Genomic DNA, 21164 nt, shown 5'->3' on the forward strand with positions numbered 1-21164 from the left:
GTATCAACGTCTGCTGCAGACGCGTTGGAGCATCAATTAATCGCTGTTTAAACTGGCAAAAATGCATTTGATATACTTAAGCTTAATTAATACATTGCTACGAATTTTGCAGGGCTAATTAATCAATTTGAGACTGGTCCCTGATGTGAAGATGTCCAGATTATGTTGTCTGGAAGGAAACCAAACTGAACATCAGAGAAGAAGATGAATTACAAGCATGGAAATAGGGAGCTGTATGTTTGTTCTACCGATGCCTATTACCAGTGGTGAGTATAAAAAGTGGAATTGAGGGAAACAAATTATAAGACATAAAAAAGGCCAAAAAAGTATGGCAAAATCTGTAACAAAAAGGAAAGACACAAAATTGTTGGTATTCACTTAAGGCTAAAACCTAGTGACTATAAAGGCTAAAAACTGAAACAGGGCTGGGGACTGATTGGGACTTGAACTACATGCTTTGTGCACTTGTAGTTCTGTTTGTACTGAGCCAGTGAACAAGGCTGCAGTGTCCTGGCAGGCAAGCAGAGAGAGCTATAGAGAGTAATTGGGAGAGCTACGCTTGGAGAGAAACATAGGACTTAAGATGGGATGAAGGAAGGGTGGGGGTGGGGGTTTAGAAGAAGTCCTATGAAGTAGATGCTAAGTGCTGAGATGTGAAGGAAATAAGCCTGCAGTAAAACAACCCCAGGGACAGTGACCAATGACAAGCTCATTTTTCCTTTTTTCCCATCTGATAATAGACTTATAGTACCTGTGTGCTTCCATGTACAGTTCATGTATGTGCACACAGGGAGCTTTATTTAGACCACAGGTATCTACAGTTAATGCAGAGGAGCACATTACACTATATGTCCTTTAATAGCTCATGTTTCAGTTTCTTCTATTCACTTTGTCTTTAACATCATTAATTAGCTATAAAATTACTAGTATAATAAATTACCTGTACCTGAGTGGGTCTGCTTAAGACAAAGTAGCAGATAGGACTACTCTTGAGCTTACCAGGCACAGCGTGGTCATCTTGCGATTCATCTTAAACAGCAGGAAGACACAAAACATAAACACAGACCTTTCTAAGCAGATGACATTGTAAGAGGCAAAAGATCCCACCATAATATTGTTTTCTCATGTAAATATTAATTCAAAGTGAGGTATTATTTGCTGCTTTTGAGCATTCAACTGGTATCTTTGCCACTTAATAAAGATAGAACGCTGCCAGAGTGGTGTTCACCACACCTCACTCCTCATCATTGCTCTTGCACGATGCCTTGGCCTCCTGCCCCTGCCCTCCTCCAGAGCTTAGCGTAGCTCACATGTTACTGGCTAAACACAGCCACCTTCAGCCAGTTAACTGTCTAATCTCACATCAATTGATTTCCCCAAACAAGGAGAGGTGGAGAAGTGGAACGAAAGTCGTGGAGCAGGGGTGAAAACACAGCGTAGGGTGAGAATAAATGGGAGGGCGGAGATGAGTGTGAAATAGGCAAAGGAAGGTTACAGCCTTTCGCTGAGTTTCCAGTACCACTGGTCTTGTGTGTCTGTGTGTATCAGTTTGTATGTGTATGGGTATGACAATCTGTTGTTCGAGACCGCCAAAAGGCTACAGAACAAAGACAACACACAGAAAGGTGGATGAATAAACTGTGGTTACCACTATCAGGCAGTAACAGTACACATCCACCACCAGTGTTGTCTCAGGACAGTTTTTACTGACTGACTACAGCCCAACACACTCTTAGCTCCCTTTGTCATGTGTGTTTTGTGTGTATAAATGTGATTGTTTCAGTCCCTCATGGACAATTAAATGAGAACATCTTCAAAATGAGAAACATATGGAGCTTTTTAATTGGCCAATTTCTCTTGCCAACATGTGTGGCTTTTTTTCCATTCTAAAAACCAATGAAAAGGAAAAAAAAAAGCTATCTAGTCAGACATGCATATTGCAGCACAGAGTGTTACACAAATTGTCATTGTCCTTCCGCAAGGAGTAAAACAGCCCTTCTGTTCCCTGGATTAATAGCACCATTACAGAGGATCCATGTTCAGTATACAGCTCTGTACTTTTGGATCCAGTCAGTGAGATACGTACTTCTTGGTGTAGAGACTTTAGTGAATTTGTATTTCTGTGGGAATATCTGTTTCACCAAGCAGGTAATGGCCCACACCGAGGTACATGAAGCTGCAGTGAGACATTTAGCATACCTCCTGTCCCACCACTTCTCTCTATACCTATGTATAATCTTAGCTTTCTTGCCTCCCTTGACCCTGCACTAATCATGCGAGGTGGCTAGGGTGAGGAGGACTGCGACAACTCATATCTGGGGAGTTATTGTTCTACACATGTCATGTGTAATCTGCCCGACCCACAGCGCTTAGAATAATTATTCATATTTAATCACCACACTACGAAGCTACATCGCCTGCCGCTCACTAAGTCATTTTCCATGTTCCATTATCAAAGTTTCAGAGACGGGTGCTCAGGGAAGGGGGACTAAATGGAGAGGCTGAAGTAGTTGGGCTTATAAAAACATAATGGGCTTGTCTGCTTTGATAAACTGAGGACGTGTATAGAATGCACACTCACTCACACCCTAAAATACACACATAGACATACACTCACACACACACACACACACATTAAATGAGAAAAGTGCTGAGAACAAAGTAGGAGAGAAAAAAATTGCAAGTATAAAAAGTATAAGTTCAGATTGCGAGTGCTCAGGCAAGTCAGGAGCTCAGTTGTTAATACAAATAACTGCAGCACAGAAAACGGAGAGATTGTCATTAGGTTCAAGTGTGTTTGGTTAGTGCGGGATCTTTCATTTCTCATGCAGTCACATTTGCCAGTGAGGGCTTACCTTGCTCCAAAGGTGGCGGTTTCACGCCTGTAGCCTTCAGCTTGAGGGCTTCTTTCGCAGACATATCGCAGCAGGAGCCTTTGTTGGTGTCCTGGTCGCTGTCCGCCTGGTCACTGTCACCATGACCACTGTCTCTGAGGCTTGCTCGCTCTGGGTCTTTGAATGTCGAACTACTGCACAAATAAACAAAAAATAATTAGAACATTAGCACAGAGTGTATGGCTGAGAAATCGTCTTTTTATTTTTATTTTTTACCCTCGGTGGAAGTTTAGAGAGAGAATTAAACACTGATGAGAAAATCTGAGTGCATGAACAAAACAAGAGAAATTATAATAACAGGATTTAAGATGTAATAAAATGATTCCAAAAATACTGCACCAGCAGTACTGTCTGTTAAAGGAGACTAAAGAGGAAACAAAAAAAGATATGTATTGTAGAGAATACTGTGACCACTTTTACACCTAATTGAATGTAGTCCCTGCTATGACTCAGTACAATTAATTGTCAGTTTAGTTACTGTTGGCATAATACTGTATTGGGACTATTGGAGAGAAAAAAACAAAGGTCTGAGATGTAGTGACGGTTATAGATCTCAACTCTTACCTTTGAACAAACTGTTGTCTGCTACCCATATAATTAGGCTCAGTGGGGAAATTGTCCGTCTGTGGAGAGGAGAGAGAGAAAAGTATATAGTGGGCTCTACAGACATGAAACAAGATCTCCCGGTGACATATGATTAATTATACACAAACAAATGATTTATAGGACAAAGTAGGGGCAAATAAAATACTGCAGATGTGAGCTCTATATCATTTAGGTTGGAGCACTTCATTAACCACATAAGGAGACAAATTAGCCATTTGAGAGTAAACTGCAGAGCTAAACATCAAATCTGGCAGACAAAATATAATCAATACTGCTAGGACAATAGCCTTGATGAGCATAGAAACCTTCGCAGTTACTGTGTCAGCTTAACATTTCTACACTATTTCTACACAAATTAAAATGCAATTTTTCTGTGAGAAACTGTTCCCTCTCTGATCATCGACACGTTTTGTTTTTCATTTAGATACTGGGGAATTGTTTGGAGGACCTGGAGCTTGTATGTGTTCTGGTGTTTATGTGATATAGGACTATCTGATCATACACAGGGGGCTTCCTGCTATGTGGATCGATAGAAAAAACACAAATACACTCATGTGCACACATGTAGATGCAAAGACACACTAACACAGTAAAGTCTTAACATATACAGTCTGATAAACAAACAGTATGGGATGTATGGCAAAATACAATAGTATAAAGGAATACTGGTACAAACTTTATACTGCATAGACTATACAAACAGCCCTCAATCCTCTGCACTGTGCACAGCAGTGCATTAAAGACTGGATCAATCACATTGGCACTGGCAAGTACTCTGTCTCTCTCCCAGTCTGTCTCATGTTAATTATATTAAAGTATCGTATATGAGGGTTTTTAAATCAGGTCAATTGAGATAAAAGGTCACAAAGAAGTATCTGCCAACCTTACTAATAATGAAAACAACTAATGCAAAAGCACCAGATGTACAGACTTCACAGTAAGCCACTAAGATCACAGGCAGACAAAAACTAACGTGTTTATATTTTGTTAAAATGATTACAGGAATATCTCAACGTCCCAGTTGGGTAGAGGTAGGAAGGGTGGAAACAAATGCCTTCAAGAGAAATAGCTTTCATACTGTTGCAGTGGTATTCATCATAGTAACACAAATAATTACCCTATGTAGTGCACAACTCCCTGTCTTGAATTGATAGCAGTAAAATGTCATGTTTAGTGAGTAATGTCTGCCTTGCACCAGGCTTTTTCACATGCACAGCTTGACTCACAGTCGATAGAGTATTTCAATGTCATCCGTGCTCTGCGGTGGCTCAGTATGAAAAAGGGTGTGTGAAGGTCAGACAGGCCACCTCAGTACTTTGACCTTCCATGCTTTTGCCAACACCTTTATCTCTACCTAAACACTCTATTCCACCTCAGCCTTCGCCAAGATTAAAAGAAAACACCCACAGAATATATCAAAGGCTGGAATCTGAACACGGAGTAAGAGAAGAATGAATGTTTGAAATCATTTGGCATTGAAATAATAACAGCCTGAGTCTTACAAAAATGGTGGAAGGCTTTAGACTGATGTGCCCCTTCTGTACTTTTATGACCAGGGACTCATCCTTGGGCATACCGTACTTTTCAATCACCTAAGCTCTTTAGCAGAAAAAGGTTTTCCTTAATTGTTATAGGTTTCATTTGCTTTCCTCACCTGTGCACATCCAATAAATCTCTAAATTATATTCTTGTGTACATTACAATACACTAATAAAGTTGAAATGGCAATGGTCTACTGTACTTCAGTATAAACTTGCTTTGATTGTTAGGATTTGGTTTTGTGCTGTTGTTTTTCCTGTGTTTATTTGATCTTGTTATGGTTTTGTGTTTCGTAGCCTAGTTTATTCTTTTGTTCATTCGCATGTTTAGTTCATTTAGTATGTGTTTTGTCCCTTTCCTTTTCTCATCTTAGTTCTTAGTTTGTGTCTTAGTGCTTAGTCCTGGCTCTTTGTTTGGTTTTGTGTCTTAGTTCTGGTTTGGAGTTTATAGTTTCCCATTTAGATGTTACATGTTTTCTGTTTTATTCTTCCTGGTCCCCTGTCATTTGTTCTGGTCTTTGTCTTCTTGTCAGTCTGTCTTGTCCATGTCATCTAGTTCCGTATTTTTTGAGTGGTTAATTCTTGCATCAAGTTTCAGTTTGTTTGTGTGCCCTGTCTGTTCTCTCCTTGTATCTGTGTCTTAATCCTAAATCCTTTGTTTCCAGGTTAGTGTAGTCCTGTTTCCTGTTTGGTCCTGTCTCTGTTCCCTGCCCTGGTTTTGTTCTGTTAATCAGTTGTTCCCTGTTTTCTGTTTTTACTTGGGTAACTTTCCTTGTGTGTCCCCATGTGTCCTGTTTTATTTTGTAGTGATCAGTTCTTGTCTAGCTTTGTTTCCTGTTGTTTGATTACCTGGTGTTTCAGCTGTGCTTCCTTCCCTGCTCATTTGCCTGTGTATTTAAACCTTCAACCTTCTTGCAGCTGTTCTTTGGTTTTCTCTGCCCGTGCTCTAGATTACTTTTGTTGGATTTACCTCAGTTCTGGACTTTGCTATGTGCTTCCATGTAAGCTTGTTTCAGTTTGGTTTTTGAGTTAATTCATATTTTGAACTGCACCTTCCTCCCCTGTTGTCTGTCTATCACCTATCAGCAATTGCACTCAGAAACACTTGACATTGATAGTGTGTTAAATGGAAATAAAACACTGAATACCATAGCAAGGTATTCATGATTATAATTGTTTTCTTACCAAAAAGAAAAAAATGTGTGCATTGCACTTAGAGTAGCATGTGCTCCACATCACTCTTCAACCTAACCCCCGCCCCAAGCCAATACAAGCACATTACGCCAATTCATAGAAGCCTCTTTCCTGCCAATTAGAGTCCAGGCTGATCTTAAGCTTCCATCTCTTCCTGTCTGTCTATACTGCCCAGCCCTTTCACTACAATGGGCCACTTTCAAATTAATGGATCGATAACGGCCAATATGGGCTGCTTTGTACTTGCCAGTCAGAGCCCACAATGAATACAGCATAATTTGAGGGGGCAATGATACATACTGGCTAGATATCCAGTAGTTTTATTATCATTATTAGACACTGAGTTATACAGTACATGAATTAATCTAGCATCGCAAGTATCACTATTATTAGTATTTCATGTTACATGCTTGCACTTTTTGCCTTCCAATTTCCCCTAGTGGGACTAACTAAACTGCCTAACCTACTGCAAACTGAACTGACCCAAACTGTAGCATCTGGATATCTGACCTTTAAGGTCTGACTTGCTGATTTACCTAAAATATGAGTATTTTACCTTAACGGTTGAATGATTGAATGTATTCAATACACAATGACTTCAGCAGCTCTGGGTCAATGCACTTTGTAAAGATATCAACTGAGTTTAGTTTTATTGGTAGGATGGATGAGAATTGCAAAAACATGTTGCTAAATAGTTTTGAATGATGTGTTGTATCTAGTTCATGCAGCAAGGCCACAAAGGTCAGGGAGATACAGAGTACAGTGAGGCTGTAAGTGTAAAAGCTGCACTCTATTCTGTATTCCCATTGAGACCCTAAGACTGACCAAGCAGACAGCAGGCCGATTGAGACAAATGAGACGAGCATATTGGAGTGCTATTCTACACTCAGGCCTTGTTGGTGCATTTTGGGGCACTGTTCATTTCTATGGGGCTATGTTTATGTGTTTGTGTGTATGTGTGTGTGTGTGTGTGTGTGTGTGTGTGTGTGTGTGTGTGTGTGTGTTTGATAACTCAGGTAGGGGTGGTGAAAGAGGACAAATTGCAACTTCTCTTTCACACATCATTGGACAGCTATCTTTTATTCACAGGAACGGGAGTACACCCCCTTTACTACCCTGCTAGGTATGATACATGCATTTGTCCTTTACTGTCTTCCAAAAAAACACACAGTACTCACTCTGTGTGTATGCTTGTGAGGGCATGTGTTTCTTCATGTCAGAGGTTGTGAGCCGTTCCAAGTCCACCCTAACCTTGTCTGTAAGCCAAAAAGATTTGGATTGTAGTTTTTAATTTAAATAAACGATGTCTCTGTTGTGTGCATGTATGCGTGTGTGACGTTACCACCAAGGGAACTCTCATTTATTCCTCTTGGAAAATTGTCAAAGTAGCTCAGCAGCAGCCAGATGGGAAGAGTGGGTAAAGAATAAAATGGAGAGAAATCGAGCTTAGAGGAAATAAAACACACTGGTGAAAGCAGGATGTGACACAAGTAGGAAATAAAAAGACAAAAACAGAAAAAGGAGGGCAAAACAACAAAGTGAAAGGATGATGAAGGAAGTAAGGGAAAAGGGGCGGAGAAACTAGACAATAATTGGACTGCATTGATTACCCAGTGGCTGAGGAGCAATTGTAAGTGATCAAATCTAATTAGTTGGTCCTACACATCTTCTTGGAGAGAACAGACCAATCAATCAATGGGCTTAAGTGAACTTAAAGCCATCACAGTCTACTGCCTGCTAAATATCTTCCACTATCTTCCAAAAAACTTACAAGAGGTCTGGTTCAAATGACTTTCAGATGAGTAAGGAAGTGCAGCTGATCCCTGTAAACAGAGACTAGATAGATTTCAACCACACTGACGTCTTATCAGTCCAGATGGACACCTTGCTAATGATTCTGGACAATATTTAATCATGAACAAGACTTTAAAACTTGTCCTCGAAGGGTTAGGCTATCTTCTTTCAATGTGAGATTGGATTGTTTGGATGTTGTTCATGTAGTGTAAGCAAGTTATGCAGACTGACAATATGCAGTCATAGTATTTTAGAATGCCTTCTCCATATTAGGAGGAAGTGGTTTCTCTGTGTTTTTTGTCAGTTTTTGTTTGCAGCACATTGACTTATCTCCTCTAACATGGACTCTTTGTCTTTTACCATTTAATAAAATAACATTGGCCTCAATTAGTCTGTGATTTATTTAAATGATAAATATATGTGGCTAATGTTTGATAGTTTGTATTAGTAAAACATAATGCTTTTGAAGTATGTCCACCTAAGACTAACAAACTAAATAGAAAAAGGTAACGGCAGCAATTTACATTACATTACTGTTCAGTAATAACATGTAATTACCAAAGTAATCACCAGGTAATAGCTTGGTTTTAACAATGGGCATAGCTGGGAAACATTAGAATGAAATGGATGCAACACGTACTGTACAAATGAAATGTTCAATGTTTGCTACCTAGAAAACTTTCTTAGTTTCTGTGTAATAATCCTGAATCAGGGGTGCAAAATGCTCAACTGCCTGTTTCTATTTAATTTCATGGTAAATAGGCAAAATGATTAGCTGTAAACACTTGTGATAGTTTCTGTGTAATAGCCATGAATCATGGCTGTAAAATGCTACACTACCTCTAATATAAAGTGCTACTGAAAAATGAGCTCTGTTATTTTGTTAAATTCTACTTTTGGTTGCACTTGTACCACATGTCAGCGACACTCAAACACAACCTCTTGTATAATTCCAAGGTGAGCTATGTTGTGAGAAAAAAGTACAAAATAGTACTTAAACTGGCCCCTCCCAAGTGTGAACAAGTGCAGCTGTATAAATGACGTGAGGTATTGCTGAAATGGAGCATGCATGCTGAACAAGCCTCTGGATAAAGTTATGAAAAATACTAGAAAAGGTTCCTTTTTGCAGTACAGAGAAAATCCAGTAAGGGAGCATTCATCTGAACCACACAGCTTTTACTGTACTCCTTTAGTTCTGCAAGTTTCAGCTGGATATCTTACAATCTATCCCTGTTTTACATTTTGAGATCAGGATTTATGGTCCACAAGCCACTGTTTAGTGTTAATGTTTTTCTAAATAATTTCAAGAAAATTAAAATTAAAAGAAATTCTGCGTTTTGTTTTCCTAGCTGTACCGAAAGTTTAATGAACCCAAACCCCATAACCACCATGCATATTCAACTGTTAATTTTGTGTAGAGTTACAGCCCTCATTATCCAGATATGTTGACATGCAGTGTGCATCTTGCCTGTTGCTTGGTGTCTATGAGGTATAAAGTTCAGTTGCAGTCTTGACTGACTTCATATTCTCTTTGCTGGTCAGACCACAGCAGAAGATAAATAATCCCTTTCAGCAGTGTTTTGTTCAGAATGATTTGCTACAGTGAGCCACCTGAATAAACTGTGTTGATTTTTCTCTACACCACAATGTTTGTCACAGGATGGCAGGTTACCATAACTGTCATATGAGTGAGTGAGCTGAAACTCCATGTGACTTATGGTTAAAGCTCTGCATTTGTTTGATAGAAGGCAGTGTTAACTGTAAATGGACCTGATGCATGTACAATAATGCATTATTTTCTGGGATTATGAAAGGGTTTGAGTTCTTTTTTTATGGAGAGCTGACATTGAGCATTATTCACCAAGACATTTTTCAGAAATGTCTGCCAGAAAGAAAGGAAATACCTCAGTAAAGCAAGAGAACATGCTGTGAAATTAGCTCCTGTGTAACAATAACATATATCTACGGACTGAATCAGAAAATATCGATTATTTGTCCCACCCCCGGTGATCAGTCATTTAAAGTATCTCTCTCACTGACAGTCCCTATCTCGGACTGTACTGAATTCGACTTACCACAAATCTAACACAGCGCAAGCTGAATAAAGTAGCACACAACTGCATGTGTTAAGGGTTGCCATTGCCTTGAAATACTGTGACTGTGTTTAGACAGTGTATAGAGAACTACAATGGGGCTTTTTGTAAAATTGCTGGTTTATTATGAAACTGGTGACTCAGGCAGCACTAATCCAACTCAATATTCTCATCTTGTTAATCAGGGTTTGCCATAATTCATAATTCATAACGTAACTGCATTCTTTTTTATTTAGTTGTGTCCGTGTTCATTTGGTCAGGAATAGTTTTTTCCCTTCATTAAATAGGGCTAAGTAGCACTTTGGGGGCTTTTATATACAGTTGCATAAACAGGATGACCTCTACCTTGCATATTCACTGCTCACCAGCAAAGACACAATATTCATAATTAATATGCAACCACTCACAGTGATTGCCTATTATTTTGGTTGGCCATACAGTGTTATTAGAGTTGCCTGTTAGGAGTTCAGGGGAAAGCATCAAGCTGTCTTGTCTTAGTGGCGGAACTTTTTTTTTATCATCCTCAGTCTCAACAAATCCACTTCATAAAGTGGAAAAAAACCATGCAAATGGTAGCATTGTCTTGTTATTCTAACCACACACTGGGCAGGGGACTGAAATCATCGATAGGTGAAAAGCAAAAAGTAGAGATAGAAAAGAAGAGGAGCAGAGGGAGGGCTGAGGTGGTCATGCTTGCCCCTCTTCATCAAGAGAGATGCGACAAAAACACTACTTCAAAGCTGCTATTCTTCAACCTGTGCAGTTACTGCTACTTTATTATTCCATTTGAGGAATAGCCAAAGCAAGCATAGATATAATTTTCTCTTGTGTCTACAAATGACTACTTTGGTCACATTTCCAAGGAAATCTCCTTACGTACAAGTAGGATAGCTGAGTAATCAGTGTGCTATTTTATTTTTTATTTTTATTTTCTTAGATTAGCTTTTTAAGGGCACATTTATCCTGTAATAATGTTTGTCATTTCATTTTGGAGACTCAATTACTTTGCTAGAAAACTGAGGGATAAACAGACCCTGAGTCTGAGAGTTGGTCAACAAAGCGTTGTTAAAGTCTATTCTTAAGCCTGTCATTATCATCTTGAGAATCAACTCACGTAGAAAATAATAAATTGCAAACCTCCTGAGAGAGTGCATATCCTTGAACTTGTTTCTCTTTCCCTTACTTACACACAGTGCACACACACACACACACACACACACACACACACACACACACACGTACCATTACAGGTGCTGGAGATCTTACAGTCTTGGCTATTTTATGATGCATGAAAAATCAAATGATTGGCTAAACTAAATCCTGCATAAACAAAATGGCTAAGAAGGCTTGTCTCAATAAGCATACAGTAATACAGAATAATCTGTTTACCAGAAATGACAAAAAATATACAATTATCTGTTTTTAACTCATATGCATATAATTGATTTATTAATGGGTTGATTAAATTGATTTTTATTGAATGAATCATCCTTATCTAACTAAAAAGGACAACATTATCCATAAATGGTAACGATGTTGACCAACATCCCCTCGGGCAAAGCTTACAATAAGCTGCCACACTGGAACACACAACTGCGGCTCTACACTATGACAACTGTCATCATCTTTTTTTCGCTAAATGGAAGTAAAAAATAATAATTTACTGTGACCCATTTTATAATACACCTGTAATTTGAAATCAAATACATTTAATTCAAGAGTGTTTCAGTTAAGGAACCCACACCTCTAAAACTCATTGCTTTTCATTTTGACCAAGAGCTTGGAAAAAAATAACCAGATTTTTAGAAGGCAGATTGATTTAAACATATTTTCACCCAGCTGTAGAGAGAATGCAAATTATCTACTGGTTTTATGTTACAATCCCCCAAACTAAGTGAAAAATAATATTGTTTCACTAATTTTGAGACAAGTGGTTAGATGTTTGTTCAAAGGTTGTTATATTTTTTGTGGATTTATATTTGCAACATGTTGCAGGGATTAGGTGCTCATGTCCTCATGAGCTTCACACCAATCTCCACCAGTATTAATTACATCGGCTATTGTTTGAAGTTTTTGTGCTGCAACCTGTACCTTTACAATCTGATTTTTACTTGAGAGATTTGAAGCATTGTTTATTTAAAGCATGTCTTTCAATCCAAAGTATACATCAAAAATTATTATCAGATTTTTATAAAGACCTAAGAACACAGCAACATGCACTGTCTATCTAATGACATAAGCATAAACGAATGAACTTATTCCTGAGCCCTTATTATGAGGTGCAGTCGCACCCCTGTGCTGTGCAATATAATGAGGCAGTCTGTTCAGGTGTTGACAGTCAACACTACAACAGACAAGAAAATCATTTAATAGGATATACAATTTTAAAAAAAGCTAAATCACAGTCCACTAGACAAAAAGAATCAGACTGGAAGAGGTTGTGACCTCATCTATATTTAAAAAAAAAAAAAAAAGTTTACTTGCTTACTGGTTTACAGTTGAAGAGGGAAGATGCTAATACGACTAGAGAATTAAAAGCCCTGTTATATTTGTAGTCATCTACTGCAATATCATTTCTGTACTTCCATAGTTCCTACCTGCATTATCTTTTACAAATCCAACACTGTCAACAATTCAGAAGCCAATTCAGTCTCAGGTGCCACCTTTGAAGCCAGCTCAGAGGAAAACTTTTCGGCTCTGAAGAGGAGGGGCGACACCAGACAGCACGTTTGTACTCGTATCAACACAATCCACATCTGTGGCAGTTTAGTCTCAGGAGCAAATTATAAATGTAGCTTTTGGCATAGATGTATTCCAACACACAAAACCCCCGAACACAGCAGTTCGCCAGCTTTCCTAAAATAGCAGCGTTGTTTCCCCTCACTACTTAAGATGTTTTGTGTAGACACATTTAACCAGCTGGTCCGGGCAGCTTACAGCTGAGACAGGTCTTATGATTATTGATAAAGGAAAATATGTAAACTGTGGGGAAAAACTGAAATTGAAAAGTAAAGGAAAATGATAGAGGACTTTACTTTATGTTACATTATTAATATACCTTTGTGAGGAAAGCAATAAAAAGGGATAGGGAGCAGTATGTGGACTTGGTGTGTAAGCTAGATATCATTCAGTACTTGCTCATCAATAGTTACAACAGCTTTGCCGTTAACTGAAGCCTTGAGTCAGCACTGACCTTGCTTCACCCTCATTAATCCAAAGCCAACTCAGCCCCAAAATCCAAAGCTGTTACAGACTTGTTCATTTTCTTTCCAAGAGTTAGTTGAGAAGACTGATACTGCTCTCATGTCCGTACACTAAATACAAACCTTGTAGTGACGACGACAGTCCAGGAAATAACTGATGATGGCCAAGAGATAATTTGATACATAACATGCAGTAGGACATCGACATGTCATTTTTACATGTTGTGGATAGACAAACAAGATATAACAAATTAATTTGCGAACTTTAAAGGAGCTGTTAGGTTAATTCTGTTATCAGGCTAGCTGGTTTCATCTGTTTCCAGTCTTTATGCTAAACTAAGCTAATCGGCTGCTGGCTGCAGCTTCAGATTACTGTACAGACAGTGACTTTCAGTCACTCTAGTCTGTATCTAACTCTCAGCAAGGAAGCTGTGTAATAAGTGTATTGCAATAAAATTAGAAATAAGTGTATTTCCTAATGTAAGATTAAAGAAAAAAGCATGTTCTTCTGCTAGATCTACTATGTTTTACAATGCATGGATTTATACAACATTTTATAAATTACCACTTAATGGAAAAATATGATAAAATAAACAGCCTTGCAATCTGAAAGTGAAATGCCTTCAACCTAAAAAAGCTAAAAGCACACATGTTTACTATGCTTTTGAACTATTATTAAGTACTTATCCAATGTCTGTATAAACGTAACTAAAGCATTTTTTTCATTTAGTATTGAAACAAACCATCCACAAAATGTGGTCTAGTTAGCGGGATAACAAGACAGAAGTTGAGAGCGTGTGAACAAAAGCATTAAAGAACAAAATTATTCCATTTGAATTGATGGGGGAAGAGCCATTTCGGAGGATGAAAGGATTTTAGATATTTCCCCAAAGCCCAGAACCAAGGCCAGACGTAGATAAATAAACACACAGGACGCATGCACACATATCTCTAATATCAATACATGCACAAGTACACATACAAACACCTGGGCTCTCCCTCTTTGTCTCTCTATGCACACACATTCACAGGCGCACACACAGCAGATGGACTTTGTCTACTTTCCCTTGAAGGTGACCTATCTACTGTATATGTATCAGGTCAGAGGTATCCGAGCAGAGGAGAGGCCGGGTAGGGGAGGAATGAAAGACAGGAAGGATACTGCTCATACACCTGGGTAAAAAACTGACAGGAAAGGCTTTAGAATAACGCTCGACTGTTAAAGTGTTGGACGCCAGTTCCTCAGTCTCTTTTAAGTGGGTCTGTGGTGCATTAAGAATCTGTCAGGCCTGCTTTAGCATTAATCAGCTAGCCCATAGAAGAAACAATCACACATAATCTCAAGCTCTAAACCCTGCTGACCTTCTCTTCAAATGCACAGATAAACAGCCCTTGAAACCTCAGTAATTTAAAGACACACACAGGCCCGAGCTCCAGCGCTAGTAATTTTTTTCCCTCCCCGCTCTCCCTCCCCTGATTGGTTCCTCCCACAGCAGCACCCATGTCTCTCCACCTGGGAGTACATCGACTCAGCATGTCAACGTGACCTCAAAGAGGACGCAATTTCAGACAATGTTAGAGGAGAGAGGGGCTGTTTTACCCCATCAATCTGGAAATAGGAGAGGAGGGGGGAGGGCAGGAGAGGGGAGGAGTGGAAAGGAAAAACAGGAGGAAAAAGGATAAGAGAGGAGAAGGGCAGAATACCCAAGTTCCATTCATCATCTCAGCAGCATTGAGAGTGTATAAATAGCAAGATCTGTTCAGAGTTATCATTGAGCCAACGCTTCCATCGTGGTACTTCATTTATTAAGACTTTGCGCAGATCAATATGGCAGACATATACACTCTGTACTGTTGACAAGATAATCTCATCTTTATGAATTTGGCTCGGGTCGTCAGTAGCATGAGCAATTGCAACGCTTATCTGAGATGACAAGAGCAGAGACAAAGACAGGGAATCCGAAAAGGAAAATAGTCAGATTGTGTGTGAGTTGGTCAAGAAAGAAAGGCAGAGTGAGCACTAGTTCTTTTTTTTTTTAACTAAGCACTGCTCTGAGCGATAGATAATGAAATACAGTATTTCAGTACCAAACAGAGCAAGAATCAATAAGTAACGAAGCAAACCAGCAATTGATCTGAATGCTGAAGGCCCCAAAAAGATTTCTCTCTAAGACACAAGCCCAGTGAGGGGCCAATTGAGTACATCTGTGTAGTACAATAGAAAAAGATGAAACCGGACAAATATACCATTTTCAATACGCCATTAGCACTCAGCATCGCCACTGCTACCCCGAAGAGCAGACACAGTCAAATGTTAGATGACAAATCTTGTGTGCCCACCACTTAGTGGGGCTTTTGTTTAGGCAATAACATTTGGGAGTGCCAACTCATTTGCCTCTGTTGCCACAAACACATAACAGCCACTGCAAAACACAGCGGCTGTCAATTCCCTTCAGAAACACACAACACTTTAGACATGGGAGTCAGATTTCAAACTGTGGGACAGTGGGATCTCTCCTATTAGAGCGTCAGACTTTCTCAAGACAGACACATGCTGCACACACAAACGTACACTGGCAGGATTACACTGTTTAGAAAAATACTCCGCAAATTGTCGTTTCCAGATTGGGTGACAGTAATGCACTCCAGTGGTTGTATGAGGGAGAAGAAGACCGTTTAACAGTAGCTTGTTTTGACATGTCGTTAGGTGAAATTAGAGCAAATGAGATGGTGTTCATGGTATATCCTTCTAATCAATTAATCACATTACTGATGAAGCTGAAGAAGTGCTGAACTGTAGAAGGCAGGGACAAGGAAACAGAGATTTGGAGAGAAAAGGATAAATCATTCCTCTTATACTAATGAGATAGAAGGTGAGAACAGATTCACATAACTCATTCTTTGAGCTGCGTGTTGTTTCTACAGTACATGCCTAGGGGGCACAGTGAAGGAAGCTGTGGCAGAAATAAAAGCTCTCTCAGGTTGGACTGGTGCCAACACACAGGATAGCGAGTTCCACTTTGTTTGACTTTGAAAGTGTTTGATTTAAAGCAAGGAGACCCAGCTGCTGGCAGTTCAAAGAATACATCGCCATTCCATGTACACCTATGTAGCCCTCTGTGTCCTGTGCATCTCAGTGCACATTACTGTGAGGTCACTCCTATCTCTACCCATCTATCGCTGCAGCTCCAGCACCCTGCTGCTCACTGTTAAGTCTAAAGACCCCAGGAGGGATCTAAGAGCCCTCAGGGGGCAGGGGGCCCCTACAGTGAAGCCCATTTCAATCTGAGGGAACCAGCAAGACTGATGCTTCAGAGCACAGCTGGTGGTAGTCCAGGTGCATGTGCGCATGTGCACGTACATACACACACACATTGAGACATGGCCGCTGAATCTTAGATTCCGCCACTGTGAAGGTTATGTTTTGTTCTCTTGTTTTTGTGACCTCTGTTGATGCTAGGTTGGCTCCTTGTTTGAGCACAATGTCAGCAGCCCAGAGGTAAATGTTTCAAAATCTACCAGGGGCATGCACAGATTTTTCTGTCACAATTTTCTTTTTCACATCTCATATTGAAAAGAAAGCACACTGTAGCAAAAGGATTGTCAGGTACAGCACAGATCCATATGGTGTAGGCGTGCACTTTTAATGTAAAAGAACTAGCAGTATAAGCAGGGTCAGAAAAACAACATACACTGACACACAAGAAAACAGCCAAAATAGAAAAGTAATTACTAAGTAGGATAGGATTTGATCTGAAACCATTTAAAATGCCAGCCTAAACCGAGCTAAACAATGGCACTTGTTACTCAACAATAATGACATGACAATGTGACATGATATTTTGGTCACTCTGGTGACAGTGAATTAGGCTGAGGAGTACTGAACATCCACTTCCATCACAAACACACTCATACACAAACCAACACACAATAACTCAAGAGTGAATTTCCACTGACGATCCACAGTCTTATTATCGTGCCCATGTCATCTCCAATAGGCTGCTTCCTATTGAACCAAGCAAATTGGTTTAATGTGTCCGGCCAATCTGGCTATCACGGAGGTCAACTTGTGTTCTCATATCCTGTCTCTTCCTCTACACTTGAAAAAAAAACAAAATTCCTTTGTTGCCCTACATTGCCAAGTCGGGAGGTCTGTTAAAATAATGTAATAATGCAGCACAGATAAGTGCTGTGTCTACATGAATGCACAGCAGCTGGCTGCTGTGCATTCTTGTGGCTGACCAAGAAGACCAAAATATAGTATAAATACATAATTGTCTTCAGTCATCTATCTATCCATTTATCTATATCAATCTATTTCTGTCTACAGTTTGACTCAACTGGAGTTTGTTATAAGTTACAAGGGGAATTTGTGTCTAACGGTGAGCATAGTCAGGGGTTTACCAATTATGTTAAATTATTTAGCAGAGTTACTTGGATTTTTGAGAACTTGCAATAAATAAAACATTCACTTCCACAGCTCCCTCCAATCTCAAACAAATGTTCTGGGTTTTCATAGTATGTATCTGCAGCTGAACTATTAATTGTGTAAATCTCTGTAGAATTTTCAGCCTGAGTCTGTTTAATGTTTTTCATGAAAATAGTGGCCAAAGGAAAACATTAAAGTGAGGGCAATGATAAAGAAATTGGTGGTGTTTATTACAACCACAGAAGATTCCTTGTGCCTTCTTTCTAAAACTTGAAATTATCGTTACTAGGGCTGCAACTAATGATTATTTTTATTGTCAATTAATCTGTCGATTTTTTTCTCGATTAATCGGTTAGTTGTTTGGTTTATAAAATGTCAAAAAATTGTGAAAAAGGTCAATGTGTTGTTTTATCCACAACCCAAAGATATTCACCAGAAACTATTTACATTTATGAAGATGGAATCAGATCATTTTTATTTAAATAATTACTTAAACTCATTAATTGATTATCAAAATAGTTGGCGAGTAATTTAATAGTTGGCAACTAATCAATTATTTGATACATTTATGCAGCATTAATCCCAACCACATACAGGTGTTGAGAGATGAGAAGAATGGACTACTTGAAAGTTTACTACAGCCATCTCTACTTTGTCTCATGCCTCCTCACATTTCAGACAGACCCAGCGAAAGTAAACAAATGCTCAAATTATGCTTATATCAGAAAGTATCTTCTGTTTCCCACTTACCCTGTGTTCTGCCCTCCCTTTCCCCCCAGGTTCACAAATATGTAGCCAGAGACCGCTGATGTTTATCATGACATCTTCCGCTTCCCTCTGATTTGTTAAACGTTATGATTTATTAATGAAAGAGGATGCAAATATAGCTGCTGTTTTGTGCTGTGTGTTACACTTCTGCTACAGCTTCAAGACCATGAACGCATTTGTACTGAAACACGCACCTCTGCAAACTCAAATACCAGTAATGGTAGCTAATAAGTGACTACTTCATTGAAAAAAATATATTTTGGTTAAATAGAGATAACATAATTTACTGTTGTTCCACAGAACAACATTCTGTGGTCTGACGGCACTTCCTCTCAGTTGTATCTATCATATGAGCTCGGGGGAGATGAAGAAAAATAAAACTGCCTATTAATAATTCAGAATTTGAGCTTGTAGTGTTATGTACAGTAGCGGCAGGTTTATTTGAGGAAATATGAAGATACACCCTAAGGCGAGCTGATCATTTTTTTTATGTACTGGCAAGCTCAAATAAAACAAAACTGGCTTAGTGGCCAGAGAACCTCAACTGGGGCACAAAAGTACACAAATTACAAATGGGTTATTGAACTGTCTCCCATTGCTATAAATGACTGAATCTAGCTGCTGAGCTGCTCAATCCCGTTGCAAGTGGGCTTCAGCACATACAGGTTTACAAAACTCATTCCATAGAAAGCTCCAGAGGAAAGCAGTTATCTAAAGATGAAGGTAGAGGGAGAGAAATGAAATAAAGAGCGCTTTTCTATTCATTGCCTCAGTGGCCACTGAAGTGTGGGAGCAATTTCAATACAATATACAGCGGAGGCTTTGATAAGACTTTTCGGTAGAATCCTTAAGAACAGCACAAGCCTGGTTACATGTGCATCTGTGTGTTTGTGTTCACGAGCGTGTGTGTGTGTGTGTGTGTGTGTGTATTTCTTGGAGGAAGGGTGTTTCAAGGTTCGGACAAATGCAAGATTGTCCCGCTCATAAAAGAGAGGGGCTCTGTCACGGAGCCTGCCAGCGAAAGGCTTAAATCACATGCCTGGAATACACAATGACATTACACCCACACACACCCATGCATACAAACACACACACACATGCGCACACACACAATCACCCTAAATTTTGCAGAGTAAGACCATTCCTGGAAGCATCCATTTTCAACATCTGCTCCAGCTACATTGTTCGCAACCTAAACAGATCAAAGGAGTGAAAATTTGATCTCCTATATTGTATACAGACTACGTAAATGATCACAGTCACACCTCTAATACCCTTTTTCAGCTTTCTTTAAATTCACTTAATACGTTTAAAGCTGACAGTCATTTTGAGAATCCCTTCAAAGATCTTAGTTTATTAGAAATTGTTACAACAGAAATCTTTGCATTTACGTGCATTAAAACGGTGAGCAAATTTTAAATGTCATGGATTCAGCATCTGCTTTAATTCAGATATTGTCATTCAAAACAGTTTCTATATTCTAACAGTTTCATATTCTCTATTCCACATGTTTGTTACATGTTTATGCCTGACATTTTTCATTAGAGCAGCAGGAACCTCCTCATCAAGTGACAATGTCAAGTCAGAAGAGACTAGAGCCCCTTTTTTCCTTGACACCCTCATCTCAATGCCACCCTACACAAGGCAGAATGGCACAACTAAAGGCAGTTTTTATAGCCTTTCAGACTCCCCTTTGCCTCTGTACCACCTGCATCTTATTAACATGGATGGTCTCCCACCGAGACAGGATTCTGTTTAATTAGTTTCATGGTGAATCAAATTACAACACTCAAAACTTATCAAAACAAATCAATATGATAAATTATGGGCCAATTAAAAGTAATGACAAAGGAGTGTTTGAATGTTTGGTAACACTGAGGGTAAAAACAGGTAGCAAGAAAGCAGCAGAGAAACTTATGAACCAGTCTGTGGGCCACAGCCTGGCACAGCTAAGCTAAACATTATATAGGACAAAATCCTAAAACATATTCAACACAGAGTGGGTGCAGGCTCACTCTTTGGAGCGAATTACTGAAATCCCTTCTTCCTGAGCATTGAGGAATTTTGCTCCATATTGGTTTTAACCTTGATTCCACACTTAGTAATTCCCTTCAATGCCTTAAGCGGAATTAGGCATCATTACGTATCATCCATCTCCTTATCCCAGGAATTCTTTTTAGAAATGAAATGAAGCTCTCCACTGGGCCGGGTGGTGGTGACAATGATAAGGCCAGCAGAGCTCTGCTGATATGTTCATATTATTCCCCTCTCCCAGCTAGAGACCAAGCCAAGCCTGTCTGCAAGTGCACCACTATAAAACATCATTAGAGGCCAGCAGTAGTGTGGAGAGAGACTGGGAGTTGCAGGAAACTACAGTACTACTAGGTGTAGATGAAGACAGCAGCACTAAGGTGCCCTTGTGAAACTGACTGAGCAGGCGATATGCTCTCCTGCTTTATCCATCTCTTTATTTATTTTTCCTATTTAGCCTCCTCTCCTGTGGCAACTATAGTGACAGATGTGCTGAGAGGCCTTGGGATCGATGGAAGGGGAATTCTGTCTTTGTTTCCTGACATTTTTCCCATAGCCACTCTCCTCTGACTCAGGTTACTTACTGTCCACACGAACGGAGAGAGAAGGCAGAA

The 21164-nt window shown here is 39.4% G+C and overlaps 1 protein-coding gene across 3 annotated transcripts in view; it reads right to left on the reverse strand.

The window, feature by feature from the left end:
- pcdh17 (protocadherin 17) overlaps positions 1 to 21164 on the reverse strand; it is a 61759-nt gene that overhangs the window by 34790 nt on the left and 5805 nt on the right. For all 3 annotated transcript variants that reach the window (XM_038701641.1, XM_038701640.1, XM_038701642.1), the window contains exons 3-4: positions 3459 to 3517; positions 2856 to 3028 (exon numbers count right to left, since the gene is read on the reverse strand). In XM_038701641.1, coding sequence (XP_038557569.1) covers positions 2856 to 3028; positions 3459 to 3517 — 232 coding nt within the window. The remainder of the gene's footprint in view (positions 1 to 2855; positions 3029 to 3458; positions 3518 to 21164) is intronic.

The sequence above is a fragment of the Micropterus salmoides genome, unplaced genomic scaffold, assembly GCF_014851395.1.
Source record: "Micropterus salmoides isolate LMB-PRFRI ecotype aquatic unplaced genomic scaffold, ASM1485139v1 Ms_hic_scaffold_6, whole genome shotgun sequence".
Taxonomy (NCBI): domain Eukaryota; kingdom Metazoa; phylum Chordata; class Actinopteri; order Centrarchiformes; family Centrarchidae; genus Micropterus; species Micropterus salmoides.